At 43.9% G+C, this 26,893-nt stretch overlaps 1 protein-coding gene across 1 annotated transcript in view; it reads right to left on the reverse strand.

Annotated features, from left to right (window-relative positions):
• Positions 1-26,625, reverse strand: part of LOC139279649 (leucine zipper protein 2-like) — a 256,324-nt gene extending 229,699 nt beyond the window's left edge. The window contains exons 1-5 of the mRNA XM_070898756.1: positions 26,615-26,625; positions 26,315-26,432; positions 14,452-14,522; positions 7,027-7,108; positions 6,802-6,864 (exon numbers count right to left, since the gene is read on the reverse strand). Of these exons, the coding sequence (XP_070754857.1) occupies positions 6,802-6,864; positions 7,027-7,108; positions 14,452-14,522; positions 26,315-26,432; positions 26,615-26,625 (345 nt within the window). The remainder of the gene's footprint in view (positions 1-6,801; positions 6,865-7,026; positions 7,109-14,451; positions 14,523-26,314; positions 26,433-26,614) is intronic.
• Positions 26,626-26,893: the final 268 nt, after the last annotated feature.

Consider the following 26,893-nt stretch of genomic DNA (forward strand, 5'->3'; position numbering starts at 1 on the left):
TAAAAAATTAGATTGTAATTTATTGCTTATGTTTACAGTTTCATACATGAAGCCAAGTTAACTCAGTTTGAACAATCCTACATCATAATACAGCAATTAGTACCATTGCAAGGTACTATACCAGTCATCATCATCATTATAAACAGTCCCTCGAAATCAAGGAAGACTTGCTTCCACTCTAAAAGTGAGTTCTCAGGTGACTGTACAGTCCAATATGGGAATTACAGTCTCTGTCACAGGTGGGATAGTCAGTGGTTGAAGGAAGGGGTGGGTGGAGAGTCTGGTTTGCCGCACACTCCTTCCACTGTCTGCGTTTGATTTCTGCCTGATGTCGGCGACGAGACTCGAGGTGCTCAACACTCTCCTGCTTGCTCTTCTTCCACTTAGGGCAGTCTTGGGCCAGGGATTCCCAGGTGCTGGTGGGGTTGTTGCATTTTATCAAAGAGGCTTTGAGGGTGTCCTTGAAGCATTTCCTCTGCCCACCTGGGGCTCGCTTGCCATGTAGCAGTTCCGATTAGAGCACTTGCTTTGGGACTTTCGTGTCGGGCATGCGGATGATGTGGCCCGCCCAATGGAGCTGGTTGAGTGTGGTCAGTGCTTCGATGCTGGGGATGTTGGCCTGAGCGAGAACACTGGCGTTGATGCGTCTATCCTCCCAGTGGATTTGCAGGATCTTGCAGAGGCAGTAAACTGGTAACATCAACTGAATCTAAATCATCATAAGGATGACTGGAAACTTCATCATACCACTATATTTCAACATTAGCTAGGTTTTGATTAATTGGTATGTAGTAAAGTAACATTTGTGGCTTAAGATTACAGTTAACGATAAATTCACAGGCACTGAAATTCCAATCAGTGCCAAGTAGAAGTGCAATGGATTTCTGGTTGTGGGACCTGAAAATTGGTGAGATTCTGCCCTGCTCGCACCACAAAGAGAAATTCCACTGGAGGATTGGGCAGAATTTTCTGCCCACTACCGTTTCAAGGGAGAGTGTCTGCAACTTCTTCAGGAATTCCACCTAGTGCGCCCTTTAAAACAAACGCCAACTGAGGACTGGTGTTAATCCCACTGAGGACACAGGAAACGCACCAGAACTGTAAAGGGTAATTGATCCCAGAGGCAAATCATTCCAGCTTGAGGGCCTATTCGTTTGGGCGGACTTAGAGTCTGCTCCATGCGCCTCCATACCTGTGGAGCAACCGTACCTGAAGTCCAGGGCCGCAGTCTTAAAGTTTCATTAGGAAGCTTCCAGTGTTAAAGCTGTGCCTTAGGTGCTGTAATCATAAAATTGTACAAACTCTTTCCTTGGTTAGCAGGCTGGCTCCATCGTTGGAACATTCAGCCTTGTTCTGGTTTAATCTTTGGTGCACGTCTGTGGCAAGTAGTCTGAAGTCTTCTTTCCTCAGTCACCTTCACTTCCTAACTTTAATGACCTTGCTAGTACTTTAATTTCCCTATTCGCTGCTATCCTGTGCTTTCTCACTGTGCTTCGAAATACAAACTATGGAATTTACTATTGGAGCGCACTTTACATTCTCCACTTCTAAAGATCTAAAACAACTGAACCCTACTTAAACCTTCTGGTTTTGCATTCTTCAACCTTCTTTCAACTGTCAAAATCCTTCCTGAGCCTCCTAAGCCCCTTTGAAAACCATCAGATTTCGGTGAATAATATCTGGCCTTAAGTACCATGCACTATTACAGAGAACCCCACTTCAGGTGAGCTAACCAATCATAGTGACAAATCCACTTTCAAAAATGTCGTTCAGCTAAACTGTCATGTCCTGGAAACTAGAATTGTCAGATTTCAATTAGTTACTCAAAAACCTCACTTCCAATTATTTTAGTCCTTTGTCTCTGTGTGTAAATCACCAGAAGAATATAATAATGAAACATCCCCACAACGCCTTATTACAATATTAGCTGAGTACATGGATTTCCCTTTGTTCTCTTTACTTTCGACAATACCGCAACTCATCCTTGTAGTAATGGACAATATAGTTAAACCTGATTATTTGTATATATTGAAAGAATGAACTCCTTAATTTGAGTATGGTAGAGCATGCCCTCCATTAACCTGGAAAGAACCAGAGGTGTAGCACTGGCAGGCCACCTTCTTAAACCGCTGCAGTTCTTGTGGTGAAGGTATCCAGTGACGCTGAAGCCACTGATCAATCTGGTGGACACTGGTCCTACCGTCCTCATGTTTGAAGTTGTCTGCAGGTCTTTGTGACTCAACCTCCATAGACGGTGAGGGTAATTTTCACTTTCAGTGGGGGTGGTAAGGTGGCAGTAGTAGATCCGTGGCCTGTGATACACCCCACCCAATTTTTATTTCAGGAAAATTGAGTGGGATATATAAAGAGCAGCCAATCTGCAACCGTCAGATTGCCACCCAAGCAAAATGTGAAAATTACGCCCCCCTTCCCTACCCCAACACACCAATGTTCTTCATTCATCAGCGGGTACCTGGGACTAGATTTCTAGATGGATGGGTGCCAAAGCTGCAGGCAATATGGGGCTCATTGGAATGTCTGTTACACCCTGAAAATAGATGCAGATGGGATGTAATAAAAAAGTTAAATTAGGTGGATAACAGTTGTGCCGATTTTTGGTTGAGTCTGAGTGGGTAGAGGAAGCTCCTGTTCATTTGTCCATTGAAATGGAGTTGGGGTCGGGGGGCGGGATCGGGTGGAGGTGATATGCTGCACGTGATTTTGCAGCATACAGGAAGACAGGTCCAACCCACACTCAGAAATCCTGGTGTTCAGTATTGTTAGGAGTGGAAGCTCAGGGAGAGTCCACTTAAAAGACATGCAAGGTAAAGCAATGGTCAGCTTTGTTGCAACTCCTCCCAGGAATGGTACACTGCAGGCCGATGGGATGGTGCTGTGCAGCGACACAAAGGACAACGCTTCTTGCAAACATGTCATGAGGCACTACCTCAATTCAGCAGGCATTAAACAATGTGGCAGGGGTTGGGTTGCCCTGTCATTTGTCTGCAAACTTATGGCCTCACCTACCCTTCCTATCCCTTTATTTTAGCTTGCTACTTCTTAAACATCTTCCATTTCAGCATCTGCTTTTGGTTTGTCACGCTGCTTGTCCAACATCCAACATTGGATGAGCAGAAAGTTCCTTCAATTAAATATTGGAAAGCCCAAAACCATTGTTTTTGCTCCCTGCCACAAACTCCATTCCCTAGCCAATTACTCCGTCTCCCTCCCTGGCCACTGTCTGAACCAAACTGGTCGCAACCTTGGCATCCTATATGAAACTGAACTGAGCTTCTAACCACATATCCTCCCCATCACCACGACTACCTACTTCCACCTCTGTAACATTGCCCTTCTCCGCTCCTGCCTCAGCTCATCTGCTGTTGAAACCCTCATCCATGCCTTTGATGCCTCTAGACTTGACTACTCCAAAGCACTCCCACCTTGCACCCTCCATAAACTTGAGCTCATCCAAAATTTGGTTGTCCTTGTCCTAACTCGCGTCAAGTCCCGTGTGCTCTCTGTCCTATATTGGCTCCTGGTCCAGCAATGTCTCAATTTTAAAATTCTCAGCCTTGTTTTCAAATCTCTCCATGACTTCACCCCTCCCTAGCTCTGTAACCTCCTCCAGCACTAAAAAACCTCTGAGATATCTGTACTCCTCCAATTCTGGCTTCCTGATTTTCTTCACTCCACCATTGTTGGCCTTGCCATCAGCTGCCAAGGCCCTAAGCTCTGAAATTCCCTCCCTAAACCTCTCTGCCTTTCTACCTCTCTCTCCTCATTAAGACGCTCCTTAAAACCTAGCTTTTGGTCACCTGCTCTGTAATGTATGCACCTGTGAGTATGCTCACAGGCTTGTAAAGCTGTTGCAATGTGAGTGGCTTAGCCAGTCACGTGATGTTCACAAGATACAATAAAACCCCAGTCAGTTGGGTTCTAGGTCATCCATGATGAGATATGCTGTTGTGTGCCTCGTGGATGAACTGGTAATATGTAGTGTGATTGTTAAACCTTTTTTAATAAACCAACTACTTCTGAATAGCAATGTGTTGCTATGAATTATTAAGCAAAGAATCCATGAAGCAAATACATTACATACCCGAGTATCTCTTTATGTGGATCGATTTCAAATTCTGTTTGATAATCGCTCCTGAGAAGTGCCTTAGGGCGTTTCACTATGTTAAAGGTGCCATAAAAATGAAAGTTGTTGTTGGCAGTGGCTGCTAATGGGTTGAGATGCCTTTTGAGGCTCTCCAAAAGCATTCGAATATTTTTGTCCCCTTATTAATACTTCCATTTAATTGGCCCCATCTTTTTCATTTACCTGCAATTTTTCTCGCGACGCTAGTCTCGCCCTAGATCAATCTGCATCTGCACCTGTTGCTGTGAATAATGATGCAAATATCTTTACAGCAGAGAACTGAGTGCTATTACCGCTTGACTTTTCAAGCATGATGTATACCATTTATGGGCAAATAATGTGATATAAATAAAAAAGTATTTTTGCCATTTACACCTTTCGCGATGCTGGACATCTGCGAGGTCTCTGTGAATGCCCGGGTGTCCACCATTTCGAGGGCTGTGGGGTTAGGTGTCTTTAAAAATAGCCAGAGGAGTTTGAGCTACTCCAGCAAGCTAAAGAAATAAAATTAGCTTTTTAATGGTCCTTCCCTTTCAGCACCTGGAGCCAGACCAAAATTCCCCCTCCCTAGTCAGGTGAGCACCAGAAACAGTGCTGCACACACTCGTAGCATTTCAATTAGCCTGACTCCAAGATTTAAGACAGGCCAGGGACTTCAGCATTTGATGGGAAGCAGTTCCACTCCACGGCAGATCTGCACCCAACTTCAGGTCCTTTGTCTTAGATGCCCACCTGAAATCCCTGGCAGCCTATCACTCCTCCTGCTCAACCACCTGCATTAAGTCAAGTGGGGCAATGAAAGCAGGCCATGCTGCAGTGAGATTTTTGTCAGCAGAGACCTAATAACACAGCCGTTATCTTTAGAATCCGGATAGGCAAGAACATGACTCAGCTGCAGTACACGATTTACAGCGGTACTTTGCGTGTGCGAAGAATGAAGGAATGAAGGCTGTAATTTGGCGTGCCACCACTTTAACAAGCAATTATGTCAACAACAGCTTTTACAGCAAAGCTAATGCACTTCTTAAGGGCAGTAGCACATCAAACCCTCAGTGCTTTCATAACAATTTTGGACAAGGCACAAACCAAGCAGTAAACAAGCCTCAAATCTCATTTCTCATATTGCTGACCACTATCACACAGAAAACAATGCCTCAGCTGTAGGCTTAAACAAATAGAGTAAGATTTCTTCCTATTATTTTACTGTATATACTATAATGTTTGAAATTGATCAGGGCTCAATTTTCCCCAAAGCTGTTTTTTGGCGTACTTGAAGAGTTACACCCATTTATTGGGGGCCCAACTACGGAAAAAAAAAATCCAACTTTCCCCGTTTGAATTGATCATTTTGGTGTCGCCTAGCCTGTCCTTTAGCTTTGGGGGCGGAGCCTAAGATCTGCGCCAAAAAAGATCGGGTTGCCAGGGTAATGAGGGACACACTGTGGGCTGAGGCTGGAAAATTACACATACAACACATTCTGGACAGCTCACTCACAGCAATCTGCAGAAGCACCTTACACATTGCAGCAACTTACCAGCATTAAATTATTAAAGTGTTTATGCCAAAAGTCTACGCCCACCTCCCCGCTCCCAGTGCCCGATGCCGCTCCTAACCCTGGCTGAAGAGCCTCCCAATGCCGGTGCCAGTGCCGCTACCTGCTACTAGCCCTGGCCGAAGGGCCTCCCCCTCCCGGTACCCACTCCAAACCCTGGCCAAAAGGCTTCCCCCTCTCTCATCTCTCCTCTCCCCCCCTCTCTGCTGCTGCTATCCAGGCCGTGGAACTGCATCTGCTGCGCTGATTTCCTTACCTGCGCTGATTTTCTTAACTGCCCAGAAGATTTTTCCACAGCGGTCACCGACGCCGCCCTAAGAAAAATTGGAGTAAATTGGAGCTGGCCAAACTTGCTTAAATGGCCAGAATTGGTGTGGGTGGCAGGTTAAGCCCCCAATGAGGTTTAAAAAAAAACTTTAAAAATCATAACTAACTGAGTTACACTGGCACACAATCTTTGGGGAAACTTGGATAGTTTAATTTAGGCCAAAAAAAGCGGCGTGTCAAAAAAACAGCACAAATATCTGGGGAACATTGAGCCCTGAGTATTACAGATATGTCCACAACCATCAAAACTACCCAAGTCCAAACTTCATACTAATGTCAAACAGATGAGAGAGGGTCTTGAGTGAAATGAAACTCCTTCAGATCTAAATTTTAAGCCCTATCTGTGAATAACCGATATTTGTTTTGAATTAACATCTCCACCCCCTATATTTCAAAATGTCATATTTATGGAAAAAGTAATTCATTGGAATATAATTTCTCACAAATTGAGCAACCAAAGTGAACATTTTATGACGAAACTGACTCAGAAATTTAGATTGAGCAGACTATCAAGAAACAAAAGTCCTGTATCATACGGGTTAATGATGCTCATTAGGTTTCAAATCTTGCATAGAACTGGGAACGATTGCATGCCATGATGCGAAGTTAGGGCAGACACGGTGGGCTGCATTCCAAATCAACCACAACGTGACAGTGCAGGTGGGATTCAGCGTTTAGACATGGTATTGTAAAGACCGTTCTGTCAAATTCTCTTCCTTCACCTCAGGCTTATGCCTGTACCCCCAGGAAGCCATGTGCAGATAAACAAATTCTTACCTCTTGCTGTAAATCTTTTATCAGCTTGCTCTTCCTCTCCACCTCAGCCTTTAAGAAGTTGATCTGTAACAGTAGCAGACCTGTCGCATTAAGTTACAGAGCATCAATTATAAAACTGCACAAAACAAACAAAGTTGTTTTATTGCGTGCAGAGCAGTATTTTTTTACATTTTCTAGTGCCAGAGTCAGAAACTGAACAAAAGCGTTATATCTGAGACAGCTTACCCCAGCCTGCTGTTTTTCTGCTTTCAATGCAGCCTCATTGATCTGCTTTTGAAGGGTTTCCTGCAGAGATTTCATTTCGTCTCTGATTGAAAAGAAAGAACTGGTGTCTCTAAATATTGTTTGAACTGTGAAAAATCTTAAAAGTTACAGTTACTTTTCGCGTACTGGAACAATGCACTTTGTTGCTTTAACCATTTCAAGCTACAGTTTGAAGCAAATTGTTAAAAATGCAAAAATGTATCACATATCTTGCAGCATATTTTAGACCCTGTTGGATTTCTGCTGGCACATTAGGGGGTTGGAGGGCACTGAGCTGGCAGTGGGAAGGAACGTTAGCAGAGATGACTGCAGGCAGATTGAGGAAGATACTTTCCGACACACGGGCACGGTGCCACTGATAATGAAGCAGAGCGGATGATGCACAGTCGACTAGAGATGGCTGCGTGAGGGACATGTGCTGGGAGGTTGAGCTGCAGGAGACCGAAGAGAAAAGTTGGAGACAGGCCACAGAGGGATTTGATAAGAACAAGGAATAGTATTTTAGTTGCAACAAAAAATGAAGATAGTTATCCCAAATTTTCAAACTGTATTGAAAATAGTACAATGATACAAGGGTTATGACAAGAGAGGAGGGAAATAAGATCAGTTTTGTGTTGCTCTAAAATAGAGCTGGCACCGACATGATGGGCTGAAAGCTCTCCTCTGCTGTAAACTTCTACGGTCGTAAGAAGAAAGCAGACAGTGCATAAAAAAATGAATGCGATTTATTTGATGTAGGAAATATGAGGGGAGATTTTCCTAAATGTCTGCTCAGTCACAGTGGATTGCCTGGGTGTACTGAATATTGGAAAATTGGGCAGGTTCCTTTTCTGCCCGATTGTCCATATTTACCACATCCCGACGATCCAGTGTGTCTGGGCACAGACCCAGGAAAATGTTCCTCTCCTTCTTCTTGGGTTTTTGGAGGATTTCTATGTGCAAATTAGCATTCAGTAGTTTTGCACATAATTGATATATCAACTTCATGTTCAGTGAATGTATTTCTCTTATGTTGCAGAAATGAAACAATATCGCATTTCAATGGGTCCATTGTAACATTGTGAAGCTGGCTGCATCAGTTGCAACAGTAAGTGTGGATATAGGTAGGGCAAAACGCTATACTTGGCAGTTTTACTCATCCCTTCAACATTTTGAAGGAGAGTTTAAACGTTGTTAAATAATTGTACATAATAAATCTACTAACATATTTATTTTTGGACCTATAACATTACTTTGAAACCTAGTGCCAAAAGCAAAAATGATCAATTTTGGTCTCCTTGCTGACAAAGTTTAAGAACATAAGAGATAGGAGCAGGAGCCTGCTACATCTTCTGTTTCTACCTCAACTCCACTTTCTCGCCCTATCCTTATAATGGAGCAGTGAACTGGGCAGGGACCAGTTCCATTGGTTCCCGCCCATTCATAGCAACAGCTAATGTTCCACTGGAGTTCCCACGTGAGGAAAAGTCCAGTCTGAAACAGACAGGAGGTTCAAAATCATATTTAAATGAAGTGAAGTCATGTCGAAATCAACATAGCTTTGCACTGCTTTCATTAGGATTTCTCAGTTCTTGCAGGCACCCAGAAACCTGACGGCAGGCAGCCATTCCAATATGCAGCTATTTAAAGGGATCTGAATTGTTACCAAGTACTTGTGGACCTAGTTTTCTTTTGCTTCTGAAAGTAACTTGATGGAAATGTTAAGTGTTCTGCATGTGGAGGAGGTTTGTAGGAGGAATTTTGGTCTAGCCATTTCTGCTAACTTCCCCGCACTTTGTAATACGGGCGTCCCTCTGGGAATCTGATTCGATTTGGCCTCCTTAGAAAGAGGAGGAGGAAGAACACAAGGATGCTGGGCGTAATGTATGTACTTGTAAGTATGCTCACAGGTTTATAGAGCTGTTGGGACTTGATCGATGGCGGAGGAGCAGGCTGGATGGCGCCAGACAAGCTGGCACGGCGCCTAAACTGGGCCAACATCCGGCGCGCTGCCAATGCCATCGAGTCGCTAAAAACAGCGCTGGTCCCTGACTCCGTTAGGTGCGTCGAGGAGGCTCAAGCATGTGGGGAGATCCCGACCGAACTGACCCCGTTCAGACGGAATTCCTCATCGGCGCGAAACCCCGGAACCTCCCTCGGGAGCCGGCGCCTCTCAACTTGAGCCTCCTCGGGGAAATCCCCTCCGTGCCTTTCAGTTCTGCGCGGAGGGGTTTCCTGGCCGGGCTGCTCCTGCACACTCTCCACTTTGCCATCCTCGTCTGCCGTCCGGACACGCCATGGCGCAACATCTTGCCGTCCGGAGGAGGCGGGGGTCCCCAATGGAGTGCCTTTTAGCTGGAGTCCTCCCACTATTTATTGGGGACTTGGCCTGGAGGGTGGTGCACGGAGCAGTCCCATGCAATAAATTTTTCAGTCAGTTCACGGGCTCCCAGGCCGCCTGCAATTTCTGCGGTCTGGAGGAGTCAGTGTTCCATGTTTTTATGGAGTGTGCGAAGGTGCAGCCCCCGTTCCATTATTTGAAGGGGCTGCTCCTCAAATTCTGGTTGCACTTCAGTCCCACACTCCTGATCTTTGGGCACCCTGTGCGGAGGGGAGCGGGCAGGTTGGAAGGCCTCCTCGTAGGACTGCTCCTGGGCAAATGCCAAGGGGGTCATCAGCCGGTCCAGACAGCGGGCGGTCGAGGGGGTCATTCAGGCCGACTGCCTGCCTCTCTTCTGCGCTTACATCTGGGCCAGGGTGTCCCTAGAGATGGAGCACGTGGTGTCCACTGGTATGCTCACAGCCTTCTGTGAAAGGTGAGCACAGGAGGGACTGGAGTGCATCATCACCCCGGCAACCAAATTTTAATTTGATTTTATATGTTTAAAGTTTAATTTGTTTGCTGTGCCCGCCCCCCCCCCCCTCCTTTTAGCCAGGGGGCACTAGTATAATTTGTGTTCTTAGCACCCTAAAAAAAAAAGGGCATTTGAAAAGTGTTTGGAATGTTCCCCCCCCCCACCTCCCTTTAATCAGGGGGCACTTGATTTAATTGATTTATTGTTTTCTACAGAAATAGTTACAGAGCTGTTGAGGCGCCGGAGGGACTGGAGTGCATAATCACACCTGGCAACCAAATTTTAATTTGAACCACGTCTAAAGTTTAATTTTTTTGAGTTTGTCAGTTTTAGTGCTCCCGCCCTGCCCCACTTTTAGCCAGGGGACACTTATATAATTTGTGTTTTTAGTGCCTTCAAAAAAAAAACAAGGGGGCACTTGTTTGAAAGTGTTTGGAGTGTGCCCCGTGCGCCCCCCTCTTTAACCAGGGGGCCCTTGTTTATTGTCTACACAAAATAGTTGTAAAGCTGTTGAATTGGGATGGGCTTAGCCAGTCATGTGATGTTCACAAGACTCAATAAAAGCCCAGCCAGTTGGGTTCGGGGGATCCACAATGAGGCAGGCGGATGAACTGGTAATGTGTAGTATGATCGTTAAACCTTTGTTAATAAACCAACTAGTTCTTAATAACAATGTGTTGCTATGAATTCTTAAGCAAAGAACCCATGAAGCAAATACATTACACCACACAAGTTTCAAAGCATCAGCGTCGGACAGATTGAAACCATACTTAACTTCCCAACTGAGTATTCAAGGCAAACAAACAATTCTGGAATTGTCAGACAAGGAGTGACTGTGGAAACTATACTTCACTAGGGAGTTAGTGACAGACTTATGTTGCCTGCAGCACGGTGAACTGCACGAAGCCTCCAGGAACACTTTACTGCCAGTTGATGTAAAGGGCACTGCAGCCCTGAACATATTAGTCTCTGGCATCTTCTGGGCTGCTACAAGGGACATCAATAACATCTGCCAATCTGCAATCCATGCAAGTATAAAGCAGGTGACTGAGTTGTTTGCCGGAGAAAACACTTTCATCACTTTCCCCCATGGTCATCCGGATACAGTAAGGGAAGGCCTTGGGTTTTGCTCCAATTGCAGGATTTCCCGAAGTCCAAAGCATTATAGATTGCACATATATTACCCTGTCTGCTCCTTGCAAAAATAGTATAGCCTTCATAAGAACATAAGAAATAGGAGCAGGAGTAGGCCATACGGCTCTTTGAGCCTGCTCCGCTATTTAATACCATCATGGCTGATCCAATCATGCACTCAGGTCCACTTCCCTGCCCGCTCCCCATAACCCCTTATTCCCTTATCGGTTAAGAAACTGTTTATCTCCATCTTAAATTTATTCAATGTCCCAGCTTCCACAGCTCTCTGAGGCAGTGAATTCCACAGATTTACAACCCTCTGAGAGAAGAAATTCCTCCTCATCTCAGTTTTAAATGGGCAGCCCCTTATTCTAAGATTATGCGCCCTAGTTTTAGTCTTCCCTATCAGAGGAAACATCCTCTCTGCATCCACCTTGTCAAGTTCCCTCATAATCTTATACGTTTCGATAAGATCACCTCTCATTCGGCTGAATTTCAATGAGTAGAGGCCCAACCTACTCAACCTTTCCTCATAAGTCAACCCCCTCATCTCCGGAATCAACCTAGTGAACCTTCTCTGAACTGCCTCCAAAGCAAGTATATCCTTTCGTAAATATGGAAACCAAAGCTGTACGCAGTATTCCAGGTGTGACCTCACCAATACCCTCTATAGCTGTAGCAAGACTTCCCTGCTTTTATACTCCAACTCCTTTGCAATAAAGGCCAAGATTCCATTGGCCTTTCTGATCACTTGCTGTACCTGCATACTATCCTTTTGTATGCACAAGTAACCCCAGGTCTTGCTGTACTGCAGCACTTTGCAATTTTTCTCCATTTAAATAATAACTTGCTCTTTGATTTTTTTCTGCCAAAGTGCATAACCTCACACTTTTCAACATTATACTCCATCTGCCAAATTTTTGCCCACTCACTTAGCCTGTCTATGTGACTTCAGACCCACAGCAATGTGATTGACTCTTAACTATCCTCTAAATGGCCTAGCAAGCCACTCAAAAAGGTGGCTTACCATCATGGGCAGTAGTGATGGGCAATAGATGCTGGCCTGACTGGTGATGTCCTCATCCCATGAATGAATTTTTAAAACCAGGTGAGCGATTTTAAATACAACGTAAGTGATGTGGAAGTGACTTCGAGATATCTCATCATTTTTCTGGGTTTCTGCCTGGCAGATGCCCAAAAAGCAGCTTGCCCATTAAAAGTGGGTCAATCCCTCGAGATGGAAAGATCTGAAATGGGCTGCCAGCGACCTCCAATATCATTCAGACAGATAAATACCTGTTTCCATGGGCCAGCAAGGGCTGGACATCATGAGGCTGCTGTTTTTGTTTTACAGTTGGTGAGGATTATCAGTGCTGAGCAGTAGACAAGTTCTCCCTCACCCCCACCGTCTCCCACATTCCGCCCCCCCCCCACCCCGCCCTCATTCCCCGTGCCCTCAACCCATGCCGCTGATCTGTGGTGCCTGCTAATTCTCCAGGTAATTTCTCCATTTGGGTAAGACTGGGGCATGCTAATTAGCTAAATCCAGAAATTCACCTAGATTCAGCCACACTGCCGTTAGGGTAGTGCAACAAAATATCACCGGACTGCATCTGCGTGAAAGGTGAGGAAAAAAATGATCCCTTAAGTTAAAAGACAAAGAAGATCAGTTCATGTTTCCAACATTACAACAGTGGCTACACTCCAAAAAGTACTTCATTAATTGTAAATTGCTTTGAGACTTCCGGTGATCATGAAAGGTGCTGTATAAATCCAAGTCCTTCGTTATGTATTCATTCAACTTGCTGATCAATAAACTTCGGGCTGAGATTACCCCATCCAGGGAGTCTCACTCCACTTCGCTCTGGAGTCAAGTGGGGTCTTGACTCCAGGTGTACTTTGTGCACTGTCATTAATCTTGTAGTGTAAATGTACCATTAGCATATCTCTCAACCCAGGCACTGCATACTCCTTGACTTCTCCCTTCAAGTATCATTTCACTCACATTAAATAATTTGGTGACATACATTCTCTGAATATGTTCCGATTGACTCAGGCATGTTGCTGGTAAAAGTAAATTAACTCTATGCTTTCCATTGGAGAATCTTTCTATTTGCTGATGCTGAATTCAACAAGGCTTTGCTGAGGATCAAATGTCTGTGCCCATAGCCTAATCAGTCCTGCTCATGCAGTTGGAAAAACATTGCCACACCATTCAACATTTCCATCTTTCTTTGACACTAATTTCTCCATTCTTCCCCTTGGTCTTTAATATTGTCTTAGAAAACAAATGTTCATTCCTCTCATCACTTCTTACTTAACATTGCTATTAGGAAACCCGCAATGTCTACAAAAAGGGCTATTGGTCTACGAGAAATGGAGTACACCATTTTGGCAGCCTCCCCTGGTATTTTATCCACTTGGTCCAGATGAATAAAATGTTATCTGTACATCTGTTCTCTCTTCTTCAGACAATTACGCCAAAAAATCGTATAAATGCCAAGATATAACACTTAGAGCATTTAATAGAGAAGTCTGTGAGGGGAATTTCCTGTGGGCTTCTCCCATTTGGCCTCCATAACTTTGGTGGAGATCACTTTTACGCAGGTAAACGATACTCCTGCCAAAATTACCATGTCAGAGCAGGAAAAACCATCAGGAAATTTATGGCATGAGTGTTTGGTTTCCTAATATTACATTCATATGATTTAGGATTATATGTTCGTCGAATTATACAGAATCTGCAAATGAATGTGCAAGATGAAACCTCACCTTTTAATATGTTACAATTTTTATATTTTAAAGTAAGGCTCATCTGGTATTGTTTAATATGCATAATATGACTGAGAGCCTGAGGCTGTAAAGTATAATGACTTAATAATAAGTGGCATAAATACACATTTGTCAGTTTTGGTTGAGACACTTAAGCTCTGAATTTAATTAGCTTATAATGTTTGCTATCATTATGCAAAATGTGTGCATCGTTTAGGGAAGAAATAAGTAAGGATATTCCAGTTATTGTACTGATGGTTTCTGCCATAGAATGAAAAGAGGGTTGGCGGAGAAAACATCGGCAATCAGTATTCAATTTGAGGATTTGTTGGTATTATACATAACTTATTTCAATCATTTTCAGAATTCTTCACAAGAGAGAAAAATGTATCAGGCATATGATTTAGTCAGCATGGTCAAAGGAAACAGTATTGTATGGTAATGTAAGACTTGTATTGAAATCTTCAGTGGCTAAGTAAGTTACAATAAAGGTAGATCTTCATTGTAGGACATACATTCAAATATCTTCTGAGCATAACATCAAAGGTAGCACTATTATTAATAATAAGCATATCAATATATTCAACTGTATTAGTAACAGAAATTCTTTACTAACACAATAGCAAAGGATAAAACAGACACTCACTTCTGTTTCTGGCTTATCTCCAGAAGTTTTTGTACGTCATTTTTGGCAACTGCTTCATCAGTTTTGGAGGACTGGTAGGGTTTTGCGAAAGAGGAAACGGCACAGTGAGAAACGATCACAACAGAATGATTTTAACAGCATCAAGAACATTAATGTTTGTTGTATGAGAAGTAACAAATAGATTATTGTTTCACTGATTTAAAACAAGAATAAATTTTTTGTCACCTCAAATGGTCCCAGTTTAAAACCATCAAGATGCATTTGCACAAAATATACTGGTTAATGATAACATAAACGGGGATATCTTTTCAAAGTAGAATGCAGATTCAGAAAATACTCTCTATGAATTCCACCATCAGTATGCAAAATGAATTATATCAAAGATAAATATTGTCATTATAGGGATGTGGTTTATCGAAAGGCATCTGCAACACATTGGCTACCTTTGAATTTAAGGTCATTTCAGTCTTTTGACTTAATTTCATATGACTCCATTTCTTTTCATTTATTTTAACCAAGCTATTTTCTGTGTTGATTCTTGGTCCTTTAGACAAAGGCCTATTTGTGAAACTTAGGCTGTCCATGATGTATTTTTCCAAGTTAGAATTATGGCTACAGTAAGATATTGAATGCTCACCCTCCATAGATGCCTCTTATCTCAGGTTCTATATATATATATATGTACATTACCATTTAAGATGAACTATATATATGAAGTGCCAATGCTCAATGAAATCATACACCCCTAACTCTTATCAGAAAAAATATATCAACATAATTAAAAGAATCCTATCATTGTTTGAAGTTAGTGCTCTTTTAATATCTTTTGGTATCCTTTAGATATTTTGGAAAGCTAAATATCAAGTATTTTGTTCTAATTGATGTTTATTTTTGATTAACTAAGGGGCTGAATTTGTGACCCTTATGGTCGCCTATGGAAATGCATGCACACCCGTAGTGGCCCCGCAAGTTCTAGGTTTAGGCATGCACTGCGCATTCACTGCGCATGCGCTGAAAGCGGAACTTGCAATCCGTCATATTGCCGCATCCAAAAGAAATGGGCGTTCGCAGGAAGAGAGTTGGGCTATATGCCCAACTTCTGCCCAGCAAATGCCCTTGAAATTCTTACGCCTGGTAAAAGTAGGCGTAAAGGATAAGAATTTGAAAAAATAGAAAAATTTAATTTTAGCACTCATTTATACATTAAAATCCCTGTCCAATAAGATAGGTTTATTTTTAGACCTATTAAAGCATATTGTGACCCAAGCTGATATAATATCACGTTTATTGTGATGCTGTAGAATCGCAATGTAAAGTCCTTACTCTACAGTATGAAACCACATGAGGCACATTCTGGGGACAAGGTCACTCTGTGACCTTAACTCTTTATTCACAGGACTCCAAAGACGAAGACCTTGCGTGGGACCTCCCTTTTTATACCTGTGTGATCAGGTAAGGAGTGTATCTAACAAGTTCACCCCTTGTGGTCAAGGTGTGCATCTCGGTTGAGTGTATACAGTAATACAGTGTTACATTGTGGTTACATACATGACATCACCTCTCCCCCAAAGTCTTATTGGGATCATAGGTTTAGTCTTTCAGGTGGTCTATGCTCCCTCTTGGAGCGCCGCAGTTGGGGCTCTGGTTGTTGGACACTGACGTTAGTGTCTGTCACCTGTGGTGATTCCGGCCTGTCCGGGCTGACCACAGGGACTATGCATTCTTCTGATTGCTCTTGTTGCTCGTTCACTGGCGTTGTTGTGAGCTCCATCTCATGGTCTTCTTCAGGTTCCTCCGTGTCGATGCTGATCCTTTTTTTTTTACTTGGTCTAGATGCTTACGGCATATCTGACCATTGTTGAGTTTTACCACGATGACCCTATTCCCCACTTTGTCAATTAAAGTGCCCTCAAGCTATTTGGGCCCCATGGCGTGATTGAGGACGAATGCAGGATAATTTATTTCTATACATTTCCCCCTCGAATTATGGTCATGATACTCATAACTTGCGCTTGCGCTTGCCCTCAACAATGTCGGTCAGGACTGGGTGAATGAGGGGCAACCAAGTTTTGAGTGTCCGTTTCATTAGTAGCTCTGCGGGCAGGACCCCCGTGAGCGAATGCAGTCGGGATCTATCGGCTAGCAGGAGATGCGATAGGCGGCATTCTAGGGAGGGTCCTTGAGCATACCTTGCTCAATGATTTGGACCGCATGTTCCATCTGGCGATTGGAGGCCGGCTTGAACGGCACAGTCCTGACGTGGTTGATGCATTACCCGACATAAACTCTCGGAATTTGTAGCTTGTGAAACACGGGCCATTGTCACTAACCAGGATGTCCGGCAAGCCACGGGTTGCAAAGATCACATGTAGGCTTTCCACGGTGGTGGATGACGTGCATGAATTCAGAATGATGCACTCGATCCATTTCGAGTACGCATCTACCACAATAAGGAACATCTTACCCATGAACGGGACCGCGTGGTCAACATGAATGCGTGCATGGCCTGGTGGGCCAGGGCCACGGGCTGACCGGGGCCTCCCTTGGGGCATTACCTAGCTGGGCACACATCGTGCACCTGCGAACATAGTGTTCCAGGTCTGAATCAATTCCAGGCCACCAAATGTGTGACCGAGCAATGGCCTTCATCAGCACAATGCCTGGATGATCGCTGTGGAGTTCCCTGATGAATGCCTCCCTGCCCTTCTGGGACATAATTACCCGACTGCCCCATAGTAGGCAGTCGGCTTGGATGGAGAGTTCATCCATCCGTCTGTGGAACGGTCTGACCTCCTCAGGGCATGCTTCGTGTGCGGGCGCCCAATCCCCAGTCAGGACACATTTCTTAATCAGAGATAGGAGGGGACCTCTGTTTGTCCAGATTTTGATCTGGCGGGCTGTGATGGGGGAGCCTACGCTATCAAAGGCATCGACAGCCATGACCATGTTGGCGCTTTGCTCGGCTGTCCCCTCAGTGGTGGCAGTGGGAGCCTGCTGAGCACGTCAGCGCAATTTTCAGTGCCGGGCCGGTGCCGGATGGAGTAGTCATAAGCAGCCATCATGAGAGCCCATCGCTGTATGCGAGCTGATGCGTTGGCATTGATAGCCTTGCTGTCTGACAACAGGGATGATAATGGCTTATGGACCGCCTCGAATTCAAACTTCCTACCAACGAGGTACTGATGCATTTTTTTTACACTATAGACACATGCAAGCGCTTCCTTCTCGACCATGCCATATCCCCGTTCTGCTTGAGAGAGCGACCTGGAGGCATAAGCCACAGGTTGTAGTTGACCCTCAGCATTGCCCTGCTGCAACACGCACCCAACCCCATAGGACAATGCATCACATGTCAGAACCAATTTTTTGCAGTGGTCGTACAGGGTCAACAACTTGTTTGAACAAAGTAGGATTCGCGCCCGATTAAAAGCCCGTTCCTGACAGTCCCCCCAAAACCAATTGCAACCCTTACGCGGGAGCATGTGTAGCGGCTCCAACAACGTGCTCAAGTTCGGCAGAAAGTTCCCGAAATAGTTCAACAGTCCCAGGAATGAACGCAACTCTGATGTGTTGCAGGGCCTGGGTGCTCATCGAATCGCCTCTGTTTTGGATTCGGTGGGCCGAATCCCATCTGCAGCAACCCTCCTGCCCAGAAACTCAACCTCAGGAGCTAAGAACACACATTTAGACTTCTTGAGTCGCAGGCCTACCCGGTCCAGTCGGCGTAGCACCTCCTCCAGGTTGTGGAGGTGTTCCTCGGTGTCTCGACCCATGATGAGGATGTCGTCCTGGAATAAGATCATTCCAGGAATGGCTTTAAGCAAGCTTTCCATGTTTCGTTGAAAAATCGCGGCCGCTGATCGAATGCCAAATGGGCACCTGTTATAAACGAACAGTCCCTTGTGCGTGATGATGGTGGTCAGTAGTTTAGATTCGTCGGCCAGTTCCTGGGTCATATAGGCTGAAGTGAGGTCCAACTTGGTGAACAGCTTGCCGCCTGCCAGTGTGGCGAAGAGGTCTTCCGCTCTCGGGAGCGGGTATTGATCTTGTAGGGACACCCGATTGATGGTGGCCTTGTAGTCGCCACAGATCCTGACAGAGCCAGCTGCTTTTAGGACGGAAATGATGGGGCTCGCCCAGTCACTGAATTCAACAGGCGAGATGATGCCCTCTCTCAACAGCCGGTCCAATTCGCTCTCGATCTTTTCCCGCATCACATAAGGCATCGCTCTGGCTTTGTGGTGCACTGGCCTGGCATCCGGGGTGATGTGTATCACTACTTTAGTGCCTTTGAAAGTCTCGACGCCAGGTTGGAATAGTGAATCGAATTGTTGTAGGACTTGTGAGCACGAACTTCGCTCCACAGATGACATTGCGTGAACATCCCCCCATTTCCAGTTCATCTCGGCTAACCAGCTCCTCCCCATTGCCCGGGACATTCCAGAGTGGCAGCCGATTCACTAACCCATTGTGTGTGACAGCCAACATTGCACTGCCTAGCACCGGAATGATTTCTTTAATGTAAGTCCGTAATTGTGTCTCAATATGTGCTAATTTGGCTCTATTGGCTTTAAATGGCCATAGCTTCTCAAATTGCTGAACGGCCATGAGTGACTGACTGGCCCCAGTGCCCAGCTCCATGCATACTGGGATACCATTTAATAAAACCCTTATCATCATTGGTGGTGTTCTGGTGTATGAACTGTGAATATTTGCCACATGGAACCGCTGAACCCCGGCGTCCATCGATTTTCCCCAAAAGTCATCCTGCCTCAAAGAACCCTCTTCTGGTCCATCCGCCTCATATATTAATCTGGTTGCAGACTTCCTGCACATTCGAGCCAAGTGGCCACTGAGATTGCAGTTCCTGCAGACAAACTGTTGAAATCTGCAAGATCTAGCTGAGTGTTTTCCCCCACACCTCCAGCATGAGTTAAAGTTTCCATTGTTGGGAACAAAGGGACTATGGCCAGGCATTCCGTGCTGACTGTCCCTTTGACTGCTCTTAAGTACCCTATAAGTGGGTGTCAATGGCCCCAACCCGGCATTGTCCACTGTGATGGCGTGAATGTCCGTTCAGCCTGCCATTGTCTCTGTTGAAGTCCTACTCTGGGGTCTATTGCTGCCTGGGGAGTGTCGGACTGCCCCTGCCTGCCTGTGGGGCTCTGAGTCGCATTGATGATGTTGAATCCCTGATCCATCGCCGCGTTAGAGGCAGAATTGCGCGCGTCTATTATTTTCGTCTCTTCCTCCACCGCCATGAAAGTTTGAGCTATCAACACCGCCTTTTCCAAGGTCAAATCCTTGGTCTCAATTAATTTGAGGAAAATTCCCGCATGAACGATGCCCTCGATAAAGAAGTCCCTTAGCATCTCCCCCCTGCAGGCGTCTGTGAACTTACAGAGGCTGGCCAAACGCCAGAGGTCCGCTACGAAGTCCGGTATGCTCTGTCCTTCATGACGTCATTGGGTGTAGAATCTGTGTCGGGCCATGTATATGCTACTCACCGGTTTGAGGTGCGCCCCGATCAATTTGCTAAGTTCTTCAAAGGTTTTGTCCGCCAGCTTTTTGGGTGCTAGTAAGTCCTTCATGAGCGCGTAATTCTTTGGTCCACAGCTGGTCAAAAGATGAGCCCTTCGCTTGTCGGCCACTGCATCCCCCAGCCATTCTTTCATAACGAAGCTTTGCTGAAGCCTCTCGACAAAATCGTCCCAGTTTTCCCCAACACAGTACTGTTCCTCTGTGCTACCGGTGGCCATTCTCGTGGGTCGTGAATTCCTGTTTCTCGTCACCAATGTAAAGTCCTTACTCTACCGTATGAAACCACATGAGGCACATTCTGGGCACAAGGTCACTCTGTGACCTTAACTCTTTATTCACAAAGACGAAGCTCCTGCGTGGGACCTCTCTTTTTATACCTGTGTGATCAGGTTAGGAGTGTCTCCCACAAGTTCACCCCTTGTGGTCAAGTTGTGCATCTCGGTTGAGTGTATACAGTAATACAGTGGTGTTACATTGTGGTTACATACATGACATGCAAAGTAAGATTACTATTTTACATTTTTTTTGAATTTTGCCTGCTTTTTTTTTCCTTTTGGAAACTAAAATGTACTAATGTTTCCAAAAAATTGTTTAAAATATTTAATTCAATGGCATTTTATTTAATTTGAAATATGTAATTTTCTTTATTTATTTATTTCATGTGTTCGTGTATTTTTTAAGTGATCCCCATTCATACTTATGGGGAGTATCATAATTCTCCATTCGTATGAATGGGGATTATCTTATTGATTGGTTGGGCAAGCCCATGTGATCCCAGGAGCGCTTGCGAACCTCATGCGCCCCTTGGGATATGTGGGCCCCTATGCAGACCTACACATAGAGGCCCAGGAGCGCAAGTCACCGAATCTCCCGGACCATCGGTAAATTTGTAGATATTTTGCATGTTGGAGGCATCCACTCGCGGGAAGCCTCCAACCGCAAATTCTGGGCCTAAATAATTTTAATTTCATGGCTTACAGATGTTTACAAAGCATAAACTTAAAAGCCAAAAATGATAAACATGTCAAATCCTTTGATAACTATTGGAAGCAGAATTCAATAGAACTCCTATAAAATGTAAACTTTATCAATTTTGTTTATCGAATTGAAACATTACATCAAGACACTTAACTGTTCCTTTGTAAAATAATACTGAATTTCCCTTATGCTGCATATGTACCTAAACAACATCAATGGCACTTAAGAGCATCAGAATGAACAAGTCAAGGAATCAAAAGGTTAATAATGAATTATTCATTACTGCTATCTCTTTATGTTTCAATATTGCTGAAATCCCTTTACAAAGAGTGTTCAAGCGTACTGTCTGACATGAGACTGCTTTGATACTTCAAGCTGAATTGCACTCTCACTGTAAATGCTGGTCCAAATGAAAGAGAATGTTCAATTCTGTTTTCAGTATTTTCCTTATGTTGAAAAATAAAATAAATTTACAATGATTCTGGTTAATATTTTATTGAATTTGCTCGAGACAAAGACTTTTGACTGCTACATATTCATGATGTCTATTTTGTTTAATGCAAGGCTGTGTTTCCAAGGAAGTAATATCAATTATTACATGCAGAGTCAGAACTTGCAAGGTAGTGCCAATTTCGTTTGCGAGACATAGACCCAGATTTTGTTGAAGCATGCCCTGTTAGTTAGACTGGTTCGTGTAGGTATAGTTTTTTAAATTTGCTGGAATTGTGAGCTGATAATGGTGCAGCAAGGGCAACAGGGCATCTGGGACCTTGGTGAACAACAGGACAAATAATGTATCTCCCTGACCAATGAGATTAAAGGAGAGAGAAATAACCGGAGGAAGGACTGAGAAGGAGGGTGAATTTGAGTAGGTAATTCAATTTCAAATCAGGTACAAAAAGAGAAATAAAGAGCGGGAAAGAAAGATTGTATTAAGAGAGAGCAAAATTATGACAGAAAGGGAATAAAAAGAAAAAGAATTAGAAATTAAAATTTGGCATTTTTAAAATCTAAAACAATTCACAACCTGAAAGAATTTGACTCCACACTTACAATTGTTCACTATCTGGCCAAGAGAGGATAATTGGCAGCCATTAATAATTCAACATCATAGGCAGTCCCTCGGAATCGAGGAAGACTTGCTTCCATATCACTTATCACATCGTTAAAAGGATTCTTACAGTGTTAATTACTAGACTTAACATTCTGTGGCGGGTTTAATGGGCAATTACATAAGAACATAAGAAATGGGAGCAGGAGTCGGCCATTTGACCTTTTGAGCCTGCTTCATCATTCAATAAGATCATAGCTGATCTTCAACCTCAACACCACCTTCCCACACTATTCCCATATCCATTAATTCCCTTAGTTCCCAAAAATGTATCGACCTCTGCCTTGAATAAACTCAACAACTGAGCATCCACAGCTCTCAGGGGAAGAAAATTCCAAAGATTCACAACGTTTCGAGTGAAGAAATGTCTCCTCATCTCATTCATAAATGGCCGATCCCTTATCCTGAGACTCTGACCCCGTATTCTAGATTCCCCAGTCAGGGGAAACATTTTCTCAGCATGAACCCTGTCAAGCCCCTTAAGAATTTTATATGTTTCAATTACATCATTTCTCATTCTTCTAAACACTAGGGAATATAGGCCTAGTCTACTCAATCTCTTCTTATAGAGCAATCCTCTCATCCTAGGAAATAGTCCAGTGAACCTTCGTTGCACTCCATCTCTGGCAAGTTTGTCTTTCCTTAGGTAAGGTGACCAGTACTGTACTCAGTACTCCAGGTATGGCCTCACCAATGCATCTGTATAATTGTAGTAAGACTCTTATAGGGAGAAATTTGCGGCGTTAAACCGGACAGAGTGGTAAATTTTACGCCTGGAAATGGTTTGCGTCGCAAACTTCACCAGCTCGGCCCTGAGTGTGGAGCGCAGCGCTAAGAGAGGTGTACACCTCTTTTAGGGCGCTAGGCCAGCTGAACAACTGAAAATCCTGAGGTAAACAGCCGGCCTTGGACTGCACTAAGAGAGGCTTACGTGAAAAAAAAATCGGAAAAAACCCACCAAAAACATTCCCAATATATTACTCATGGCACCACAAGATAAATCGCAAAAGTAAAAAAATAAAAAACAATCACACTTAACTCAGATCAACATTACTTACCTCACTGTGGCCGCTACAGCTTGGAACACCATCTTCCACAGGCGTACCCACTAGAGCGCGCGACAGGGTACTACAGATCGAATGCCAGCCAAAAATTGAGCCGGTGTCGCAACCAGGGGCATTGCACACCGGCTTGACTATTCCTGGCAGTAATGCTCCACGGCCCCTCGCAACTGGCACCGAAAGTCCTGGTGGGGCGCTGGAAGCTGCCCGCCTGCCCGGAAGTGCTTACCGCTGCCATTGCTGTCCCTCTGGGGCTCTAACAGTGGTGGCAGAAGACCAAAAATCCAGCCCCCATACTCTAATCCCTTTGTAACAAAAGCTGACATACCATCTGCTTTCCTGATCGCTTGCTGTACCTGCTTGTTAACTTTCTGTGATTCATGTACAAGGACACCAGGTCCCTCTGAATGCTAACATTTCCTAGTCTTTCTCCATTCAAGAAATATTCTGCTTTTTTTTTCCGAACAAAATTAATGCACAAATGCAGCTGCATGAAAATCTCAGGGAGATTAAGCATGAGATCCCGTTTTAGAAACATAGAAAATAGGTGCAGGAGTAGGCCATTCAGCCCTTCTAGCCTGCACCGCCATTCAATGAGTTCATGGCTGAACATTCAACTTCAGTACCCCATTCCTGCTTTCTCGCCATACCCCTTGATCCCCCTAGCAGTAAGGACCTCATCTAACTCCTTTTTGAATATATTTAGTGAATTGGCCTCAACAACTTTCTGTGGTAGAGAATTCCACAGGTTCACCACTCTCTGGGTGAAGAAGTTCCTCCGCATCCAACGACGGAAGTGGCGCAAATTGGCTAGTAACATGCGGCGATTCGCAATTCACGGAGTATCTCTTCCTTGCCACACGTAGCTGGACGATTTGCGCATTAACACGCCATTATTTTTTCAGCAAAATCTGGGCCATTGTCTGAAACCCCCTGAATCATTTCTCCTATGGGTATTATTGTATCACATGGCTCTATACTAATTTCAGATACATTTTAAATAAAATGGTATCAGGATTCCACTTATGCAGACTCGTGTTCTGATTACTGTTCTGATTACTGTTCAGATTACAGTTCAGTTTGATTTGAATTATGTTAAACCCACACAACCTGGTGATGAATTGGTTTGAAAACCGTGTTGAAGGAACTGAGAAGGAAACAAATCTGAAATTATAAGAATAAGCATACTTGACTTATATAAACTATATTGGTACCATTGTCAGTATATATCTGATGAGGGTATGGGCTGCATAGAAGCTATCACATCACCAGAAGGAGCAACAAGTGAGATAATTGGCTGTTTCTGTTTTCCATGATCCAGCCCAATATCTACCACAAATTCATTTTTGTAACAGTGGTTCAAACCAGACAGACAGAGATTGGCTGATGGTTAGTTTAAAACTGGTTTGCTTGACACCGCTGGTAAACAACACCACAAAAACATACCTCAAAATGCTTTTAGAGCTTTTTTTTATGTCATTCATTTCAGGAGAATACTAAGATTCAATATGTTCATGTTATTGCGGCAGCAATTTAGTTTACATTCTTTGTGCCATTTCATTCAATATTTCTGCTTTTGTTAGATTTAGGAAAGTAAATGCAAATTCAGCAAAGTCCCTGGAAAATTCTTTCCCAGAGTTCAAGCCACAATACGTTCAACTAAACAGTAATCTTTGGGCTGGATTTTCGAGTTTTGGGTTGTTTGGGCGAAAACGGTAGTGATACGTGAAAATTACCGTTTTTGCTGCGCTACCAATTTTAGGCTGAACTTTTGGCCTTTGGGGTCTGTGCCAGGGGTGCATCGCAAAGGGAGGAGTGCCATGATTATTTGCGGCGCTAAACGTGAGTTTCGCCAACTTTAGTGCGGAGTCGTTTGTGTTGCGAGAGAGGCTTTGTGAGGGGAAAAGAAAATTCAAACAAACATTCCAAAAGCATTGCCAAGACCCTTAACTAACTAATAGCTGCAAAAAATTTAAAAAGAAAAACTTTAATTTACCTTTTTTGCAGGTTTTCTAACTTACCGCTGCTGGCAGGGCTGCACCAACAGGTTTTACTGTTCTGGATCACGTACGGGTTGGATGAGTGCCGAAACTCGGTCGGTAATGCAATCCACGTCATTACACATCCGGCGCAGCTCTCCCCGGCGGTACGTCCCATCGCCGCCGCAAATAAGGAACCAAGGATCTCGCCTGGGCTTTGCGACCGGGTTTTCGCCACGGAGGGTCAAAACGCAGCGAAAACCCGGTCGCAATCCCCTCGAAAATCCAGCCCCAAGTCTTGACATAATTTCTTGTGAAACATTCAATTGTACAATAGTGGAGGAGTAGCTCAGGACACAGTATTTTACCTTTGTAACTGGGATTCAACTTATGTTTAGACAGACCCATTTCTCTGTTCACTATTGAGGATCCTAATTGAAGTGAATTTGAGCAATCTTGTGATTCCCAGAAGGACTGAGTTCAGAGTACCAAATTATTTATGCAATAAAGGGCTAATCGGTCAACATCATTGAGCAAGAGCATGAGAATTGCTCACATGGGAGGGATTGCTTTTTCTGAGTTTGAGGTTAATGGATATCATGGGGGCACAGCAAAAGATGCTGTAATTTACCTCCAACCTATGCTATGACCGTAGTGTATTATGGCTCAAAACAGAACGAGAAATGCAACAACTGGACAGAAAACTACAAATGTTTGTTATTCAGAGTGTTGAGAACACATAATAATGTAACATTGCACATCTTTGCCATTGTTGTACAGTCACCTAAATTAGTCAGATTTAGCCGCAGCAATTAATTAGAAGCACTAGGCATATTTGGATTTCTTTAGGAACAAGCCCATTTGTTCTCCGCAATTGTGCTGATCACTTCAAGCACCAAATGCACGTTATATGTTCAGGTTCAACCATTAAAAACAATTCCCTTAACACGACTGTATAAATGGACTGAGTATTAGTGATACGGAAATGTTGTGAGGATAATTCTGTTCATTATTCCCTTCGCCACAATATTCATAATGTTAATTTTACCCAAACCGGTATTCAATAATATTTATGTGGTGTGAAAGCGCATTTCAGGGCTAAAGGCTGCTGGAAGCTGCTGCCCCTGCCCCATGCCTAATAACTTAAAAATGTTGTAAATTGGGGAGCTGGTGGTCGAGGAATGTTATCTAACCTGAAGATTTCCATTCATTCCTTTCACCTCTGTTGCTGATTTTGAGAGCTGTTGAAGAAGGCTACTTTTTTCCATAGAAATCTGTTTCAGCTTTGTTTCCAGATCTTCATAACCCCATCTAAAAAAGAAAGGATTGAAGAAACTAATGGTTAGTTACTTCTCAACTAGACTTAACTGATATTAAAACCAAAGATATTAATACATTGGACAACAAATGTCTTACATTCAAGAAGTTAATTGCACACATTTATTTATTTTTCCCTCGCAAAAATGCAATTGAAAACACAGATGCAGATGAACAGTTTCATCATTTTGGCTCAGCAAAAAATAATTGCTGCGGTTTCTATGGGGTCAAGTTTTGGGCCGCGCCTAGAACTGCACAGCCCCGACATGGAAGACCATTTTTTGCGCCTAAAAGTGCGACAAAAATCCACCTCGTAATTCTCAGGCTCCTTGCTGGTAGTACTCACACCTCTGGGTCAAGAAGGTTGTGGGTTCAAGTCTCCCTCCAGAGACTTGAGCACAAATCAAGGCTGACACTCCAGTGCAGTGCTGAGGGAGTGCTACCTTATCAGACCA

This window comes from Pristiophorus japonicus, chromosome 14 (genome assembly GCF_044704955.1).
Source record: "Pristiophorus japonicus isolate sPriJap1 chromosome 14, sPriJap1.hap1, whole genome shotgun sequence".
NCBI lineage: Eukaryota > Metazoa > Chordata > Chondrichthyes > Pristiophoridae > Pristiophorus > Pristiophorus japonicus.